The 18,080-nt window shown below is 53.4% G+C and overlaps 7 protein-coding genes across 7 annotated transcripts; 4 read left to right on the forward strand and 3 right to left on the reverse strand.

Moving 5' to 3' along the window:
- Positions 1-562: 562 nt before the first annotated feature.
- Positions 563-768, reverse strand: POSPLADRAFT_1097128 (hypothetical protein; the record flags this gene model as incomplete). Its single annotated transcript, XM_024483141.1, has 2 exons — positions 563-598; positions 649-768. Coding segments are annotated over 2 exons (156 nt in total), but the record flags the coding sequence as incomplete, so codon positions are not given.
- Positions 769-1,348: 580 nt separating this feature from the next.
- POSPLADRAFT_1046262 (hypothetical protein) lies at positions 1,349-3,572 on the forward strand (the record flags this gene model as incomplete). Its single annotated transcript, XM_024478982.1, has 5 exons — positions 1,349-1,654; positions 1,740-1,925; positions 1,980-2,222; positions 2,295-3,406; positions 3,464-3,572. 5 exons carry the CDS (start codon positions 1,349-1,351, stop codon positions 3,570-3,572), a joined length of 1,956 nt encoding a protein of 651 aa, XP_024339666.1.
- Positions 3,573-4,467: 895 nt separating this feature from the next.
- POSPLADRAFT_1180963 (hypothetical protein) lies at positions 4,468-7,509 on the reverse strand. Its single transcript, XM_024488798.1, has 10 exons — positions 7,342-7,509; positions 7,177-7,290; positions 7,015-7,073; positions 6,831-6,952; positions 5,817-6,775; positions 5,613-5,762; positions 5,478-5,553; positions 5,300-5,422; positions 4,886-5,246; positions 4,468-4,827 (listed from the first exon to the last, which is right to left on the reverse strand). Exons 1-10 carry the CDS (start codon positions 7,471-7,473, stop codon positions 4,680-4,682), a joined length of 2,244 nt encoding a protein of 747 aa, XP_024339667.1. The 5' UTR covers positions 7,474-7,509; the 3' UTR covers positions 4,468-4,679.
- Positions 7,510-8,567: 1,058 nt separating this feature from the next.
- POSPLADRAFT_1039775 (hypothetical protein) lies at positions 8,568-9,405 on the forward strand. Its single transcript, XM_024477594.1, has 2 exons — positions 8,568-9,211; positions 9,261-9,405. Exons 1-2 carry the CDS (start codon positions 8,630-8,632, stop codon positions 9,360-9,362), a joined length of 684 nt encoding a protein of 227 aa, XP_024339668.1. The 5' UTR covers positions 8,568-8,629; the 3' UTR covers positions 9,363-9,405.
- Positions 9,406-10,163: 758 nt separating this feature from the next.
- Positions 10,164-12,968, forward strand: POSPLADRAFT_1056236 (hypothetical protein; the record flags this gene model as incomplete). Its single annotated transcript, XM_024480749.1, has 4 exons — positions 10,164-10,208; positions 10,263-10,389; positions 10,462-12,688; positions 12,743-12,968. 4 exons carry the CDS (start codon positions 10,164-10,166, stop codon positions 12,966-12,968), a joined length of 2,625 nt encoding a protein of 874 aa, XP_024339669.1.
- A 527-nt stretch (positions 12,969-13,495) lies between these two features.
- Positions 13,496-14,570, reverse strand: POSPLADRAFT_1141862 (hypothetical protein; the record flags this gene model as incomplete). The annotated part of the gene is made up of 6 exons (XM_024485355.1): positions 13,496-13,609; positions 13,667-13,868; positions 13,930-14,206; positions 14,258-14,334; positions 14,386-14,480; positions 14,538-14,570. The coding sequence occupies 6 exons, from the start codon at positions 14,568-14,570 to the stop codon at positions 13,496-13,498; spliced, it is 798 nt and encodes a 265-aa protein (XP_024339670.1).
- Positions 14,571-16,299: 1,729 nt separating this feature from the next.
- Positions 16,300-18,007, forward strand: POSPLADRAFT_1169514 (hypothetical protein). The gene is made up of 5 exons (XM_024488066.1): positions 16,300-16,364; positions 16,424-16,501; positions 16,554-16,796; positions 16,866-16,881; positions 16,949-18,007. Exons 2-5 carry the CDS (start codon positions 16,435-16,437, stop codon positions 17,787-17,789), a joined length of 1,167 nt encoding a protein of 388 aa, XP_024339671.1. The 5' UTR covers positions 16,300-16,364; positions 16,424-16,434; the 3' UTR covers positions 17,790-18,007.
- The last annotated feature ends 73 nt before the right edge of the window (positions 18,008-18,080 follow it).

The raw sequence follows: 18,080 nt of genomic DNA on the forward strand, positions 1-18,080 counted from the left end.
CAGTTCAGAGTGTGGGCTGCAGAGGAGCAGCGTCATCTCCGTGGCACAGGAAGCTCTCGCTCTAGCAGCGGCGCAACGTCTCATGATCGTTGTCGGATACCACGGACTCCGAGTATCTGAGTACAAATCCATCAGCAAGCTCTCGCAAGTCGTATATATATGTCGTGCAACAAACCTTCGCGGGGCATATTCTGTGATACTCTCCCCTTGTTTGGGTACTCGGAGTATGCAGACGCTGGATCCGGCTTGTCGTTCTTAGCTTCCCGAGATCTGGGGAATGAAGGACAGTAACTGCAACATGTTGCGTCTAATAACGCAGACCTAGATGCTCACTGAGAACCTCCTTTACCGTATCGCGCGCAGGTGATCGTCGCATTTGTCTGACTGACGTGCATTGGTACAGGAGGCCATGTCATGTCCGATAAAAGATACTCTGACGGATCAGGTTATGCAGAGAAGCGAAATGAATTCTGTTAATTACCCTGCACTAGAGAGCAGGACGTATAATCCTAAGATTTTTCTTTTTCTTGCATAATCCACATTTCAGTTGTTGATGGTCGGCAGGCTTGGAGCATGTCGTGTAGACGTGCCCAGTCTGCTTAGTGTTTTGTGCATTTGATTGTCTGGTTTAAGCCAGGGTGTAAGGACGGAAGCTATTTGGTTTCCGCACTGTTCAGTATGTGCACAATGCGGACATGCCATTCGTAGATACCCGAGAGGCTTCAGACATTCCCAGTGGCCATACTCGTTTTCTGTACAATTCTTGCAGGTCCATATTGACACAATGGAATAATGATCCTCGCATTATTATCCTTATGGCAAAGAACTCACATTGTGTTTGGTGGGTGCACTCATTACCTACACCGCACTCTTCTCGAAAGCCCACCTCCCTAGGTAAGTGGAAGGCGCGCATTGACACGTACCGCGCGTTTATTGAGAGATATTTATCTGTAGTGTACATGCCGTTGGATGTACGATCATTACATATCAAGGCACATAGTACAGTTACACTTTTTGGAAAAGCTCGTGAGACATTGCCATCTGAGTCGTAAATTATAGATACCTGCAGAGAAATCGAGTAAGCCCACTGTTATAGATGTTCATATCAGACCGCGTCCTCATTTGGTGGGCGCAGAGAGTGAGCAAACGGTAGCGCCGAGCACTGGCCACACACGGACCACGTGATCCGATTGTCGCGTCGCGCCTTTAACTGCGGCAACGTCCGGAGTGTGGCACTGGCTGCAGCATTCAACGCACTGACCTCTACCTTCCTATTCTCTTCAATCGCCAACGCCACCCCCACCAAAGCACCAATTACAACAAACACACACAGCACCCCTATCTCACAATGGACACCCCCGATCGCGAACAAACCATGAACAAATGCATCGCGTTCGTTAGAAACTACCTGACAATGAGGTACGGCGCCACCTTCGCCGACGAGCTGCTCAACGATCTCACATTGTCCACTGGATCCAGCCAGCACGATCGTCAGATCAGACACGGAGAGCGGGTCTTCGAATCGGACCCGCGATCCACGCCTCGCGACGCTTCAACCGGCACAAAACGCCATAGGGTAGCGGACATCATCAGCATACACCAGGATGTGCACGATGATGTTCACTCTGCAGTGCGGCAACGGCGCGAGGTCGTGGTAAGTAGCCACGCCTCGGACTGTCCGCCTTTCTGATATCTGAGCCTTCCTCGCCAACGACTTTTGTGCCTGCCACACAATGCAGGATCCCGCCACGACGCCACGACTCGCACAGAAGTTCGGACATCGCCGCAAGACACCACTCCTCTTTGTGAGGAAGCAGAAGGCTCCTAAGCGGCGGATGTCCCAACAATGTATGCGATGTGGCGTCACATGCTTCAAAAGCTTGAGGCCCACCCCGGAAGACACGCTGCCTTGGCGCGAACAACTGGTAAATCGCCAAACACTCACCCCCTGCCACAATAGGCTGACCTGGGTCCAACAGACCGCCGCACAAGCACAGGCTGTCCTTCAGAATGTGGCGACATGGATGCCGCCACAATCCCATAGCTACCAGCAGCCTCTTGAAGACCGAATGAACATTCCCGATGCCATGTTCATATCGGAAAGGGACGAAGAGATGGCAGATAACTTCGCCCCAGATGCAAGCTCATCTGTCCACTATACCCCGGCCATGAGCGCCGACTACTATGCTCAGCGCACGCCCGAGCCCTTCCCCATGCTAGACGTGAGTTTTTGCCACCTAGCTGAGATATGAGTCTCAAACTCACATGCATATTCGCACGCGTAATGTCTCTAGGTCCACCAGTCAACAGTCGCGAGCATCAGCATGGTTCAGGTCCCGCAAGTAGCCATCGCGGCCGAACCCGTCGACCTCCTGATGCATGAAGCGGCGACTGTCGATCTAACGCAGGAAAGCGCATTCGACCTGTCATCGATCAATGGGCTTGACGTCCAGATGCCCGCCTTGTCATCGGCACTGACTCTTGCGATCGAAGACGACCATGCGATGGAGGAGCCGACTGGACATGAGATTGCCGATGAACTAGAAAATGCCAGTGAAATGGCGCTCGGAGAGACAATGAGAGACAGCGAGGACGAAGAACAGGCCAACGTCGACATCAGCGCAGCCAGCGCCGATGTACGCGCTGATGTACCGATAATAGAATATGTACGAGAGGAGGATGTCCAAGACATAATCCTCAAAGCCATCGAAGATGGTAAACGCATCCAGGACGCCCTACGCACCTACCTTGCCCCCTCCGTCGACGAGATCGACGACCAGTTGGACGTCGGGCTGCCGCCCCTCGGGTTCACTGATCTGGGGCTTATGCCCATGGTTATGCCCTTTGAACTTGACGACTACGAGGACATCTTGGCACCACCACCCACGTACGCGCCAGGTGTATCGGCTCTCGTGGACAGGTCGAAGCCACTCAAGACAAGGGCATCCAGGTTCGCCAATACGCCATACCAGACACGTTCGATCGCACATGCATCACAGTCGGTGTCGATCGCATCTACATCATTGGACACCGAGACGGGCGAGTCAGGCCCTTCGTCGGCATCCTTCAATGCCTGGGGCGACAGGAACGAGGGATGGCTGGGGGGCGCTAGCACACAGCTAGAGGCGGCACAGGGGAGCGAGGAGCGACGGGCAGCTAGGGCGCAGGAACTAGCAGAGCAGCAGAAGGCTAGGAAGTTCGCCAACCTTAGAGGTCGGAAGACGGCATGGGAAGTGATAGAGGATGCTGATAGGCAGGATGCTGAGCGACGGGAGGCTGAGCGACGGGAGGCTGAGACGGCGATGCGCGCAATGGAGCAACCGTCCGTGGAACTGCACAGGCCCACGTCCTCAGAGGCCTCACATAGCAAAGCCCCGAGGTCACTTCCATCCGTCCCTGACCCCAGGTATGTCCCGAAACTGTGTCTGTGTGTTTTTTGTTATTCATCCACATACCTTCACAGTGCCATGACAGCCGAGGAGATGGCCCACCAGACGCCAGACGACCTAGATGATGGCGCAGCCAGCGGGCCCTCGGTGGACGACCTGTGCAGCCAGTTCGAAAAGCTGTAGTCATCCGCGAGTCGTCTTTCCAGCACGACCACTAAGTCTGCTCTTGGCGCAAATCCCGCATGGATGCAACTCACCTAGGGTACTGTGCGCTCTCCTCAGCTCGATAACGACTGCCGGCGTGATGGGAACCTTGATAAGTATGCGGAGGTCAATGTCGGCTGTTGTGTTGCACGCGAACCTCGCCTGCAGTCCTGGCCACATCGTTCGGCAACATCCGGACATCATCGACATCCGCCACCTCGATATCAAATATTCGAGGTTATGATCCGTCCCATCCTAATTCCGCTATCCTCAAACGTCTTGCTCAACGCCCACCACATTCGCAACTGACTGCTACCATTGTCCATCGAGCAAGCACTTCTGGGCTTTAGTACTACGTCGTCTGATGATACCCATTGGTACGTCCCTCCAAAATGCTCAGGCACCATTTCTGATAATGACCGCTGCCTACAGATATACCCCATTCAGACTTATCGCTCAGTGCTTGCTGCGGCAAAGACTCCTCGATTGAAGCCCATCGATGATACCCTTCCGGTACGTTGATCCGCCACAGCTTGTGGCCACGCTTTCTGACCGTGAATACTACTCACAGATACCACCCTTGAATATTTTGATTCAATTCATGCAGCTGTGGCACGCAGCGCCTGCTCGCCCACTTCCATTTTGTGGGGAGCTTCGATTCGATAGCCCCACTCTTTCATATTCATATATTTCCTCTCGATCACGAGGAACAAAGCCAGTCCATTGCGAGGAGATACACTTTGCGTGAGCCAATAACCAGACTGCATTCGGACTGTGCGATTTCAAGCGTGCCGCGAACCATTTGCCATCGCGGATTTGAAAGAGTTGAGCCGTGATATGAACATTTGCGGCGCACAACGGCGCACAAATGATATTAATGATGCGGTGCAGTGAACTCTGAATCACGGCGTGCAGGTGCATCTCACAAATTAGCCACTGCAAGACATTTTGGCAAGACAATACATTATAATGACAGCATTTCCACACCCGAAGAGCACACACTACCTGAAAATCTACTGTGCAAATTCGAACATCAACGTCCACAGGAAGCGGAAGCTCGCATGCCAGGAGCATAAAGCACGCGACCTATGATCTCTTCTTCTTTGATGGGCGAGCATCCGTGCCTCCGGGTGACTTCCTGGCCTGTTTGTTCTGGATCCGGAGTAGTGCACGCTTGTATTCCGTGTCGGGGAACGTCCCCAGATTGAAGTAGAGTGGGGCCAATTCTAGCAACCTATTCCATTCCATGCATTGATCAATCTGAAACCACTCGCAGGACATGAAGCACATACCACTCGGGACGGACATCTGTTACGGTCCGGATGTATGGCTTCGTGGTCAGGACAAACTCGTTGAAGATAACCCACTCTGGTTGGTTGTCCAGGCCGCACGACGGGTGCAGCGAGACAACCTGATTGTCCTTCACCGTCAAATATCCGCCCTTGTCGCCTTCCTTGTGCGCTACCTGCATGAAGTACCCGCAGACCAGCGCCCTCCGCACATTCAGGTACAGCTTGCGCTCGTCTTGCGTCGACACAAGGTCGATGTCGAAACGCTCCATTGTCCGTTGCAGCTGCGACCGCACATTGTCGGCCTGCGCTAGCGCACGTTGTGACAGGAAGTTGTTCCACGGCCAGTTACGGTCATGCTGATCTAGAGTGTATAAATGTCAATGAGCCGCACAGTTGGCCCAGACCTACACGTACTTTGTTTATAGTTGTTGTAGACGTTCAGTAGCGTCAAGTGATCGCCATCAGGCACTGTCAATAATGCTTTCGCCTGATCCGCTTCCTTGCGCGCGTTCGCCGGCCGAAGCCATACGTTCGGCACTGCAACAAGTGAGTTATATGATCAAAATACGACAATGAGCGCGCAGACTCCCACCTGACAACATCGCCACGATAGTGAGAATTTCATTACTACAGTTAAACTCTGGGCTAACGATGAGCATTTTAGCCATCTATAGAATGGCGAGTTTCAGCAGGGCTGGGCATCTGAGAAACAACGGGACGGGCGAACCTGAGGATCAAGTGGGAAATCGGCCATGATGGACCCCAGAGGGGTTAGGTGACCATCGTCGTCCAGAGCAGCGAGGTAGTTGAGCAGCTCTAACGCTCGCATAAGCGTTTCTGGTGCTGGTGCATCTACGTAGTCGAACTTCACAAGATCCTATGCTCGCCAATTAGAAATTAATGCTTAAATAGAGTACACGCGATAGCTTACATGAACGCCCAGCTTCACCAACTCTAGCACGGTATTTGCCAGGTTACTCCTCAGGATTTCTGGGTGCGTCTGCTCCTCAAGCTCCTTCATGAAGTCCTTCTCGGTATACAGCCGGAAGCACTTCCCGGGCCGTGTCCGCCCGGCTCGGCCTGCTCGCTGCTGTGCGGAGGCCTTCGAAATAGGGCTCACAAGCAACGACTCAACACGTATGCGCGGGTTGTAGACATTCTGTTTAGAGAAGCCCGGGTCCACGACGTACACAATACCGTCGATCGTGAGCGAGGTCTCGGCAATGTTTGTGGACACGACAACCTTCCGACCTGGCGGACCATCTGGGGTACGCGGGGATGGCGCAGGGTCGAATATGCGCTGCTGCTGCTGCGGGGGAAGCGACGAGTACAGTGGTATACAGACCAGTGGGCCAACACTATCCGGGTCCTGGTTCAGCAGATCGTCTGCCTCCAATTTGATCTTCCTACATGAATCCTCGATCTCCTCCTCACCCGTCAAGAAGAGTAGGATATCGCCTGGCTCCTCCGCACGATGGATCATCAGTACAGTGCGGATTGCCGCCTCAACATAATCTGGCTCTGGGTCCTGGGTGTAGAACACTTCGACTGGGTGCGTCCGTCCAGGAACCTTGAACAAGGGCGCAGGCGCGCCCTCCTTAATTGAGAAGTACTTCTGGAACTTGAGCGCATCGAGTGTAGCAGACATGACGATGATCTTGAGGTCCTCACGGCGCTTCGCGAGTGCCTTCAGCAGGCCCATGAGAATATCCGTGGCAAGAGTACGTTCGTGAGCTTCGTCAAGGATGATCGTGGAGTAGCGCGAGAGGTCGGGATCATTCATGGCCTCTCGGAGAAGCATACCGTCAGTCATATACTTCATGAAAGTGACGCCCGGCTCCGTCATATCCTCGAACCGGATAGAGTATCCGACCTGCTTTCCGAGTTGTACTGCGCAGAGGGATGAGGTAGAGTTTCCTTGACACAATGTCACTATATTACATACCGTCCATCTCATCCGCTACGCGCTTCGCCACTGACATGGCCGCCACTCGACGCGGCTGCGTGCAGGCTACCAATTTGCCCTTGGTATGCGGAAGGTCTGAATAGCACACAAATTGTGGAATCCTGATTCCGGCGTGAGTCAAATTGGCCGATACGGGAGAAGCTATGTGTGTGAAAGGCCTCACTGAGTAGTCTTGCCCGACCCGGTCTCTCCGACCATGACAATGATCTGGTTTTTGCTGAACTTTCTCGGACATCAGTCATGTTCTCCAAGGACGAGGGTGTCGTATGCCTGAAGCAGACTCTGACCTCCCCTCAAGATGGGCAAAGCAACAGAAGCAACTTACGATTTTCAAGAACTCTTCCATTTGCGCGTACACGGGTAGTTTCTTCCTCATTCCGAGGATCTTCTTGTACTGAGGTGTGTGCGGCTTCTTCGTGAATGGGTTTATGTCTCCATCCTACAAGCAGCTCAGTGTTTGCGAGTAGGTCAATCAACTTGAGAGGCGCACCAGTGCCCTCTGCACTTGTGCCGCGGTCACATTTCTGGGAAGAAAACCATAGAGAGGCTCTCGCGCCGCCGGATCGTTGGATGTGCTGCCATCTTTGAGAGGCGGTGCGTTCGTATACGGATTATGTGACATAATAGTAGACGAAGAGCAATTTGAGACGATTCAAATGGTGGTGAACGAGAAAGAATAGATGCAAGTAGGCGCTGATAATAACACACGTGACCTCACGCGTCGCGTCCCGAAGACATTTAGCGCTCATCCCTCCTTACAACCTCGACCTTTGCTTCAGGTATTGTTTGCATTCTTGAATGACGTCTTTGGTGTAAGGTTGCGGTTGCCTACCTCTATCATGATCATTATTCCATGCCCCTTGTGCACACAGTATCTCAGGACACGAAGTTTCGCTAACCTGGAATTTTTTGTGAGTCATGCTTGCTGGCAGGCACCCGATTGCCGCAGTGTCTGGTAGATGTAGGCATTCCAAAGGCCATAGGTATATGCTACCTTGTGACCTGAGAGTATTATGTAGTACTATCTCAGGTGCGTGTTCATTTGCAGAATACGCGGGAGACCCGCGCAGCGATCTGGCATAGCTTCGTCCACAGTGAGTCACGTATTTTCTTCCCTGTATCGACGATGATAACATCTCCGAATGCATGCCTGGTGTTGTGAGGCCATCTGAGAAGACACTACGGCAACGACAGCATCTCTCGTGCTGCAGTCATTACTAGGCCAAATGATTTCATTTCTCTCATCGTCAAAGCAGGCTTGTCGAGTGCAATTGCCTCGACACCGCAGACATCTTCACGAGACAGTACGTGTTCCTGCCTGTTTTTAGTACTCTCTCCCTGCAGCAAGCGGGTGGTGAGTGCAATGTCTGAGAAGAAGAGCATAGAGTCCTGCTCCTTGAACATACTTCAGGGCAGACACCTCATATGTATCAGCACCCCTGTTTCTTTGCAACAGAGGTCCATCAGTGCCTGAAAGCTGTGGATCTAGACCCAGGGCCTGGGCCCTCATGTAAAACACCAATGGCATTTACATCTCAGCAGATTGTAGTGAGTCATTTTCTCACAACTAAGCTTGATGGGCATATGAACCTTCTGATGTTCTGATGTCTATTTAGGACTACAGCAAATCTCCAGCCTGGTCCAAATTTGCATTAGCATGAGGAAGAGAGTATAAAAGTGAACACTTTCTCCAGACTGCAGATTTCACCAAAGCATACCTAATCAACCACGAACAGCCACATCCCCCTCTTGCATCCACCGGTCGAAACAAAGACATAATGCCTGCCATAGCTGCGAACGACATCCCGCAGTGGCGGAACGAGATTCTCGAGCAATATCTTGCTAGCGTACAGAAGGAGCACATCGATGACCACGATAGTGACGAGGCCATGTCCACCGACTCCGAATTCGAATCTGAGGGCGACTCGGTCTCCATCGCTCCCAGCTCGAGCCTCTCCACCGCGTTTTCATCCATCACGCTCTTTGACGCCGTGCAGCCTGACGACATCGATTCCGACGACTCCGCGTTCAGCAGCGAGGACGAATTTGCAGAAGTCGCGACGCGCGAGCAGCAGCGCGTCCGCCGCCTCCTCGTCCTCGGCCGCGCCGCGCCCTCCCTTCTACTCCTACGCCCGCGGCAGCTCACGGACATGAACCAGGCGTACATGAAGCAGCTCAACGATGCAGACGCAGAACTCGCAGAGCTAAAGGGCGTCGAGCCACAGCTCGTCGCGCAGCGCCCGAACGTGATGGAATACCTGCAGCCTGTGGATTTGCATGGTCCCGACGTAGCCGCCATCGTGCACGAGTTACGCCAGCGGTCAGAGAAGGAGATTGCGGAACTAGAGAAAGAGGATAAGGTGCGAGGGGTGGTTCTCTTAGCACAGGCGTTATTCAGAAAGGAGAGAGAAGTCAAGCGGATCCGCAAGGAGCAAGAGAGTAACGAGAACGAGAATTGACCGCTACATACTAGTCGTTGTTATGTGGCACTTACTGTCAAACGTTGCATAGAGCTCATACATAGCTTACCGTTACTTGCGTTGTGCAATTTCATCACCAGATTTTAGGCTGTGATTCATGACTTTGAGACTATAAGTTGGATTTACCGCTGGCGTGTGTCGCCAATTGTCACGTGGGCGCGTCTCGTGTGCATTGTCACTGTCACTGTGTTAGTCAACGTCAAGTTCAACGCTCAACTCATACAAATCAGTCTGCATCAGTCCTCACACCGTCCCTTCGCTCAACTGCCTCGGGAATCAACAAGCTGTCATTTCTAGCAAGGTTGATCACAAACTCGCACGGCTGTCTTTTATTCATCGTGCAGTGGCAGCAATAGGGTGCGAAGACAAGTGCTCTGGTCAGGATTGTGGAACAATGACGCTTTCTTCCAATTAAGCATCTCAGCTCGTTGTTATGCAAGTCAATTGTAAGTGAGCCATGCACGCTGCGGAAAATAAACAAGACGACGCTTGGTGTTCCACTTAAGCACTGTTGTTCGTGCGCTTTTGAGTGGCGCAACACCCAATTATGCAGCGATAAAGTCCAGCTTGTTGTTTGCCCTAGGCATCTGGCACATCATTCAAGATTACCGCACTAGTTTCTTATATGAGATCTCTTCATTCCAAGTATTCAATACACGCGTTCTAATGCATCACGTACGTGGCGAGGGGATCTCGAGATCATTATAAGTACCGAGCGTGCGGGTGCCACAATGCCCCTCCTTTCGACCTCACGATCCAGTTAACCTTGACCATCCCGACCACTCTAACGGTTGAAGCTATCCTTCATATTACGTCCACTTGCTATTCAGATATGCCATTCCACCAACCACTGGGAGCGCGTGTGTCTCCATATCCGGTGAGTTTCGATCTAATAGACTCGGCACCCATGGTATTGATGGTTGACATCCAGGAACGGACACGTTACCATACGGACGATCCTCTGGAATACACCTCGTCACCCTCGATGTATTCAGTTGAGGATTTAGCGTGCTCCAGCGGGCCTCAAACTCACGCCCATAGTGAACGAACGCCCATTGGTGAGCAGCCACAATTGAGAGGAAGATGGAGCAATGCTCATTTTCATCGCCCATTGCATGATACTATATCAGAGTTTGAAGGATCCGCAGAACATGATAACAATTTGCCGAAATGGTTACAGCATCTCCAAGCCGAGGTGAGCAGGCTTAAGGCACCGTTGAAGGATGCACAGTCGCTATCGCCGACGCAAGAGATGTCGGACCATGCACACGCGGTATCACTGTCAACGCGCCCAAACACATCCACCAATGATACTGAAGTCGACTTGGAACGTATAGTACAACAACCTGAGGGGCGACAGCTTCCACCTCCACATCCTTCCTTATCGGCCTCCATTGATGCTATGCCTGAAATTGCAGCCGAGCAGGTTCCCGTACTCACAAGCGAGGCTGACTCTTTTTCTGCTCGCGCGATGCGGCCTGCTAGAGACATTGCCGTAATATATCGTGGACACGCGTTGACAAAACTACATGTCCTGCTTGGTGCTGTACAGTCCTCGCCACAGGAACTCGGACTTGAGCGTCTTTTCCAGGACAAAGTGGATGAGCTCGAGGGCCTGAGTGTCGACAAGGGACTGTCCTGGTGGGAAGGAGTCAGCGCAGAAGTGGATAGTGCCGCCGAAATATGGAAGGAATACCAGGACTATATGGCGGGACGGCAACCCCTTCGACTGCTTAAAGAACCGTCCCTGAAGGCAAGCATGCTCCGAGTAGCATCAGTCAAGCATCGTGAAGATAGATCCTCTCGAAGCGTGCGAGGTTCTCGAGGCAAAGCTAATCAGACCAAACCGGAGGTCAGCATGTTGGATGCTCTCGACACGATCCTGGACGACAAAACCCTACACGGGCCTTCATCGAGACCAGTCCATTCACAACCCGGTGGACCAGGAGTGGTACTGGGTTCCAAGCTTCCGTTCGCGTTTACTGGTGTATCAGGTTATGCTGCGCGGTCGCCCAATGTGCAAGCCCCGCTGTCCGATTTCTTTGCAGCAGCCGAGTCTGCCCCTCGCATACCCCTCAAATCCAAGCGAATGCCCGTGTCCAACCCGACAGATGATTGGGATGACTCAGAAACTATCGGAATGCTACCTCATCCTCCAGAAGACCCCATCACGGTGCTGGCGAAGAATCCATGGACGATTCAAGAGATCATACTTCTCGTAGAAGTCGTGACGCACTACCATCCCGCGAAGTACACCTGGAAACAGATCACCGAGCTATACAACTACGTGCTGATGTTACAACCTGTCCAGGCCTGGTTGATGCAATCACTCCATGAAGCGGGACAGGAAAAGGAAGCGCAGAAGACCTTCAGAGAGCAACTGCTTGCACGTTTGGCCGAGGATCTGGTGGCGAAAGCGGCGGAGGAACAACAAGTGGCGCTGGAATCTTCTGCAGTTCGTCATCGTGCGCGAGGAACAGGACAGAATGCGCCTGCGCATTCTTCGAGGCGACATGGTGAGCCGACCACAAGACGGGCGGTACGCGAACGCAGCCTCAATGGACCATTCGGCAGTCCGGAAGCACAAGAGGAAGCCCGGAGGAGGCGCACACAAGGTCTTGGTGCCAACGACATTCAGTCCACTTCAGGTACTCCTGCTGGGCATCAGAAGACACGCGCTGAGACAGCCAAGCAGCCACTGGCCAGGACTACGACGATGCTCAGTGCTAAAATGCCTTGTCCACCGCCGTTGACGACCCATTCCCATATCGCGCAGCGCTGGAACGACCTCATGAAAATGTTCATGGAGGAATCCACCCCCAGTAACCGCCGCGGCATAATAAATCTGATGGAGTATCTGTATTCGACGCTCGAGCCGAAATATCCGCTCAGGACCCGTTGGGAGATCTGGCATCGCTGGTGCGTATCACCCACAGCGTCCATACGCTTGCCTGAGCAGAGTGGTGCGCCTATGCCCAATGCGGCGACGATGACAGACGAGCCGGGCAAGAGTTATGAGGAGCATTCTGACCTTGCGCAGACTGGCACTTCGGAGAGTCGCATGGACGTGCCATCGCATCCTGTAGGACCTGGTGCTGACGCAGCTGCTCCAGCGCAGCCTCATCCTGTTTTGGGCAACCTGGCGTACGGGCCTGATCATGCGCTCGTCCCGGGAACCTATCCTTCCGCACCAGGAGTGCAGCAGCGCTACGAGTTCTTCGATCCCTGCCTGGGTTTTGCACAACATGCCATACTCGTGTCCACCATTGCCAATGAAGATGCTGCCAAGGATGCGTTAGCGAGAGGAAAATCGGTGCGAACCATCACAGTGCCACACAGTATGCGAGGTGGGTCTGGGTGCGTCGGTGCTTACTCCCATGGCTGTGCTCACATGCCTGAACTGTCGGACAGGCCCACCGGGTCCCCGCCCACCAGCCACATTGAGAGCCAGGGCGTGGCCGAACGTACCCCAGGGCACGCTGGGCTCTCACGATCGTCCTGGGATCAAGACTTGGTTTCAGGGAGCGTGCGTGAACAGGAGTACGCTCCAGGCGCTGTGCGGCTGTCCGGAGCTTTCGCTGCTACCACAGGATGGCCCCGACCGAGTCGCGCAGACGACATGGACATCGATCAGTAAGGGAGACTTGCCGCCACACCTGCGAGAGATGACCATCCCGCCGATGCCAAATACGACACGATATGCCCCGCGATAGTATGCGTTCTCTTAGTCTGGCATGGTACATTTCAATTTCCCTGCGAACGGACGTTACCACCATCACATTCCCTTGTTTTCCATGTTTATGATTATCGCCCCTTGAGCATCCCAGATGTGAATAGCTCGTACCTGTAGCTCCCACATTCCCTTGTGTCCTTGTGTTATCTACCCATCTTTTATGTAGGCAGAAATGCAATCTATGAGGTTATATGCACATTCGTTGATAGCAAGATCACAAGCCGTTTTAGTATTGTGATTCTGCTCAGAAGCTTGCTCGTCTGAAGGCAATTACCCCAGCAGATCGCCTTAACTGTATCAGTCGCAGAGCAGACTCTGGCGAGATGACATCATTTGCCATCAGAGTACAATACACGCGTAGTCCGACCTGCCTTGAAGCAATCCACTTACTCAGGTCTCCGCCAATCAAAAACGTGCTAGACACACAACAATTACTGTGTCTGTGCCCCATATCCGCGAATGCCTTCGGCGAAGTCCCAGTTTGTCTCCAGCTTGATCGCATCAGAGACGGATACCCCTGCACTGGTGACGATACCAATTTGGTACTGCGAGCAATGTTGTCAGATATTACCGGACATTAACAGGAAGTTGGCCAGGCGCACCTTGTCCAAGCTGCGCGCGTCGCGGTAGTAGAGCACACGCATGCACTCGTGCAGCAGTTTCCGCGCGTCCTCTTCTGTGAGGGTGTTCTCCTTGTTGTCAACAGCAGCGCGGAGAATGGGAATCGCAATATACGAGCCATAGCCCGTCGCGATGGATGATGCAGAGTATGTTGTACCGAGGAGGTCAACGTATGCTAAGAAACTACGGACAATATCCTAGTGGGTCAAGTCATGCACAGTCATCACGAAAACGCATCACTCACGGCTTGCCGTCTTGCAGACCGCCAACCAGCAAGGAGTTCCAGAGAGGGTTGAGCTTAGAGCGACGGCCGTACATTACCCGGGAGAGGTATTCATGGACCTCGGCGGGCCCGAGCTCATGGCCATCACCGTTTGTGAATTCGTCGACCATGAGCTCGTCGAGGGTGTGCTGGAGATACTGGAAGTCGGACATGTCGCCGGACGCGCCGATGATGGTGGACGTGCCGACGGGGTGCAGGCGCTGAATGTCCTTGAAGCGGGCGAGAGAGCCGTAGGACGCTGTGGTTGGGTCAGACGCATAACTAAATCATGCTCTGAGAGATGACGGACCGAGATTGTCAGCAGCCATCATAATGCCGTCCTTGAACTTGATGGCGAGGACACTGGTGCCCGTGACAATGGGCTGTCTGAACAGAGGGTTAGCGTATCAGCGACCTATCATGAAGTGTCGAGCTTACTGTGTTCGTTGCACGCCTTCCCCAAAGACATCCTTCGGTTGGGATGGGCGTTGGTGGATCGGATATGTGTTGTATTGATCGTGCAATTCATTTCGCTGAGGTGGGTGAGGGTTATTAGTGCTTCCACTACAGGGTCCTGAATTCGCACTCACTGGGCGGCCCCAGTTTGTCGGAAAGTGGTCCATGGCGGGCGTTGTGTGAAAGTGAGTGGAAGGAATACGCGGAGGTCAGCTTGCGTACTCAATTCACAGCGCGCCGTACGCGCGTCGACGCGCTTTACGTAAGCAGGTGTGCTCATCGCCGCCATTTGGTTGGGGTTAGGGTTCATTCAGTGCATTGTCCTTTCGTTCAGCGATCCGCCCATATAGGTCTGGAATACTCCATGCGACATCACAAAAAATAGCGAAGCTCGCGTACACGGCGAAACGAGAGATTGAAAGCGCTGCGCTAGGTATATGTCCTAGAACAGGTATGTACCCGCCCACAGTTGAAGCTACTGGGCGGCCGTGCTAAACCACAACTCTATTTCAGTAACAGTTCAGCTTTAAGGTTCCGTACTGGACTGGACGGCGTGAAACGCGTCCCAGGCTGACAGCGCTACGCCGTAGGACGTCTGCAATGTCCAGATTGTGATAATCTCTCCGTATCATGCTCCTCGGCGAAAACCTGTATCCGCTATGCGAGGCAAGTAACCGGGATTGCATGCCATGCAAAGAGGATTGCTGGGTTCGGACAGAATCATGGCACAAACTATCGTACGATCCGGTTTCGGCAGTCTAGTGAACAGTAAGCCGGGGTTCTCAAGCACAAGACCCTCAGCGTCGCTAGTCATCGGTCCAGTCGCGCTCCGATAATACAATCTCTTGTTGCAAGGCCCAGTTCCACTTGGGGAACGATGGAGGTATGCACCAATCCAGTCATGATGAAATGTTTTACCGTGGTGCTCAAAGCTGCGCATAACGAATTCCACCTGACGGGGACAGCCATCAAGGCACATCTTGCATCCGTGGACGCTCGACTCAGGGCACGCCCGACGCTAGTGCCGCTCGCCTCGGAGGAAAACGAAATCACTGCTCGGATGCAAATTGATTGAAAAGACGTAGACACTGGGGAGGAAACATTCAATATGGTCATTTCGAATCCGCACTTGCGTAAATCTAGTGCTGACTTGTATGGGTACATATAAACCATCAGTTCAGCGAAACCGGGGGCTTGAAAGAGAGTCAAATGGCTCGTCTCGGCGCTTTCGCAAATGGAGGCGTCGTACCTCTATAAGCGCCCAGGGCCGAGCTGCAACGTGCCCGTACCGCGCACCGCACCAGAACACGCTTGGTTTCTCGAGTTCACATCGAGCATGCACGCTGAGCTACGTGCAACGACCCTGGGCAGTAAGCTCATGTTGCCTTTGATCACATTTCGGTCTTAGGCCGCTCATTGCTTAGCACTGACAACCGGCGTCCACTACGTCGGTCTCATCACTGGTGGCGATCAAACGCCGACAAGTCTTCTGAAAACGTATGCCGCCGGGAGTGCTGGCTTTTTCCCGACTGCGGTGACTTTCGCCCTCTTCCATTCACTGCCCCGCAGGGGCCCACCCTCGCTACGACAATGCTGGGTTCTTGGTTAGCCATAGCACGTGCCGAGAGAAGGCTGGCTCTTTGGGCTATTCTTGCGCATGTTTTCATTGCACGATGTCGCGCGCAAACCCGGGCTTTTCAGTGGACATTCGGTGACAACGTGTGTCGCTTGGCTCTCATCGGTCTGTGCCCGACTTACCTGGTCCGGTCAGTTTCTCTCCACTGAGGTGGAGGAGTGCCAAAACATCGACGTGGTCGTCGAGTCAATTGACACCAACAATGCGTCTGCTCTGGGCGTGGCGCCGTACTACATGATGGCATTTGAATCAGGGGGTGTCCCGACGACTACTTTAGCAGGCTCCAATCCTGCAAAGCTAAACTGGCAAGTGAAGCATCGACGGGGTATTTGACTTGCGATAGTCATCAGCTGTGATGTCGAGCTGGCTGACACCACTCCACAGGGTCTGCGCTCATGCTGACCATGGTGGACACGAACGGTAGTACAGGTGGGGTTTCCCCACATTTGTTCAATGTCACTGGTGCGCTTTTGTCTGGACGCTCTGTACCGCGGGGTGGCTCACGTCCCTGCAGCCGGTAATGACACTTCATGTCTTCCATCTGCACCTGCGTCCAGCATAGCCCACATCACCCCCAACGTGACAGGCTCGGTCTTTACATGCGAACCCTGGGGCCTTACGCTCTCTAACGGGACGCAGCCATACAGCGTTGTGATTGCCGCATTGGACTCGCCTCTCATCACGAATATCTCCGTGCCCCAAGGCTACGATGTGTTCACGTATATCAACCGAGCGAATCCAAATGGCCAAATGCTGGGTGAGTCTATATCGTGCAGTGTGCATGGTCTGCGGTAGCATGAAGTAATGCATCTTGTTTGGACTGTAGCGGCGGTCGTTGACGCGTAAGTATCATCGCATCACAGTATCAGTTTGACGGCTGATAGAGAAGAACTGTTTGATTTGCATCAGAGAAGGCCAGTGGGGTTACGCGACGCAAGTTGTGAACACCGCAGGCAACGCTAACACGACATGTGTTGGCCTAGTCTCGAGCTTTGATACCACTGCCGAGATTGTCGCTCAAGCTGCAGCCAGAGCTCATGCTGCTGCAGAGGCTGCCAAACGTCGGCGGACAGACATCATTGTTGGTGTCGTTGTTGGTGTGTGTGGCCTTCTCATCATCGCCGGAGCAGCTGCATGGTGGTGGTGGAGGCGGGGAAAGGCACGGGAGGACGGGACCTGGGATCATCAAGACACACTTGCCCGCGCATGGGACGCACAGGACTCAACCGTAGCCGAGGTGCCCCGAGCAAGAGAGTATCGGCGCGTAAAGACGTTCTCGCAGGACATGCCGCCCATGACCTCGACAGGCAGCCCGGCATATACGCCTCTGTTGACACAGCCAGTGGACGCCGCGAACGAGCACACCGGCTCCCGCCCAATACCGCAGCCATCGCCTCCTGCAACTCCGCCGCCGGACCGCTCGCGCAGACGACGCAAGGGACAAAAAGCGCCCCGATATACCACTAACGCAAGTTCGTCCTCGGCGTGGTCGGAGTCGAGTCCGGGGCTATCCCGCACGCCTCAGCTCCCTCCGCTGACATTCTCCCAACCGCTCTCAGTGCCGGCACTTCAGGCGTCATCGCCACAGATGTCGACACAACGAAGTCGATCATTCATGCTCAGCCCGTCGATACTTGACCCCGACGTGCAGCCGGATATCATCATCCAGCACCGAGACGGCGGGATCGTCCATGAATTACCCCCGCCATACTTGGATCGCTACGACGCTATGTCTCCCGAGAGTGGATGATATCCACCTTTTCTGTGGGTTGGGCTAAGGTTTGTGAGGCTCTGGTCATTCTCATTCACGCGTGTGTGTGATGGACACGTTACGTTTGTCGATTCTCATGTGGGCTCGTGCGCTTTTGCCACCCGGTAATGTTCGGTACACACGCTCTCTATCGTTCGTGATTAATAGTTTTATATGTAACACCTGCCAGCTAGTGCTATAGTATATATTCTCTAAGGATTCCCAGCATGAATGTGCCGCTGTATTGTAAACACAATCCTTGTAATGGAACAAATAATCTGGGGTTCATCG

This window comes from Postia placenta (assembly GCF_002117355.1).
Source record: "Postia placenta MAD-698-R-SB12 unplaced genomic scaffold POSPLAscaffold_6, whole genome shotgun sequence".
In the NCBI taxonomy this organism is placed as follows: Eukaryota; Fungi; Basidiomycota; class Agaricomycetes; order Polyporales; family Adustoporiaceae; genus Rhodonia; species Rhodonia placenta.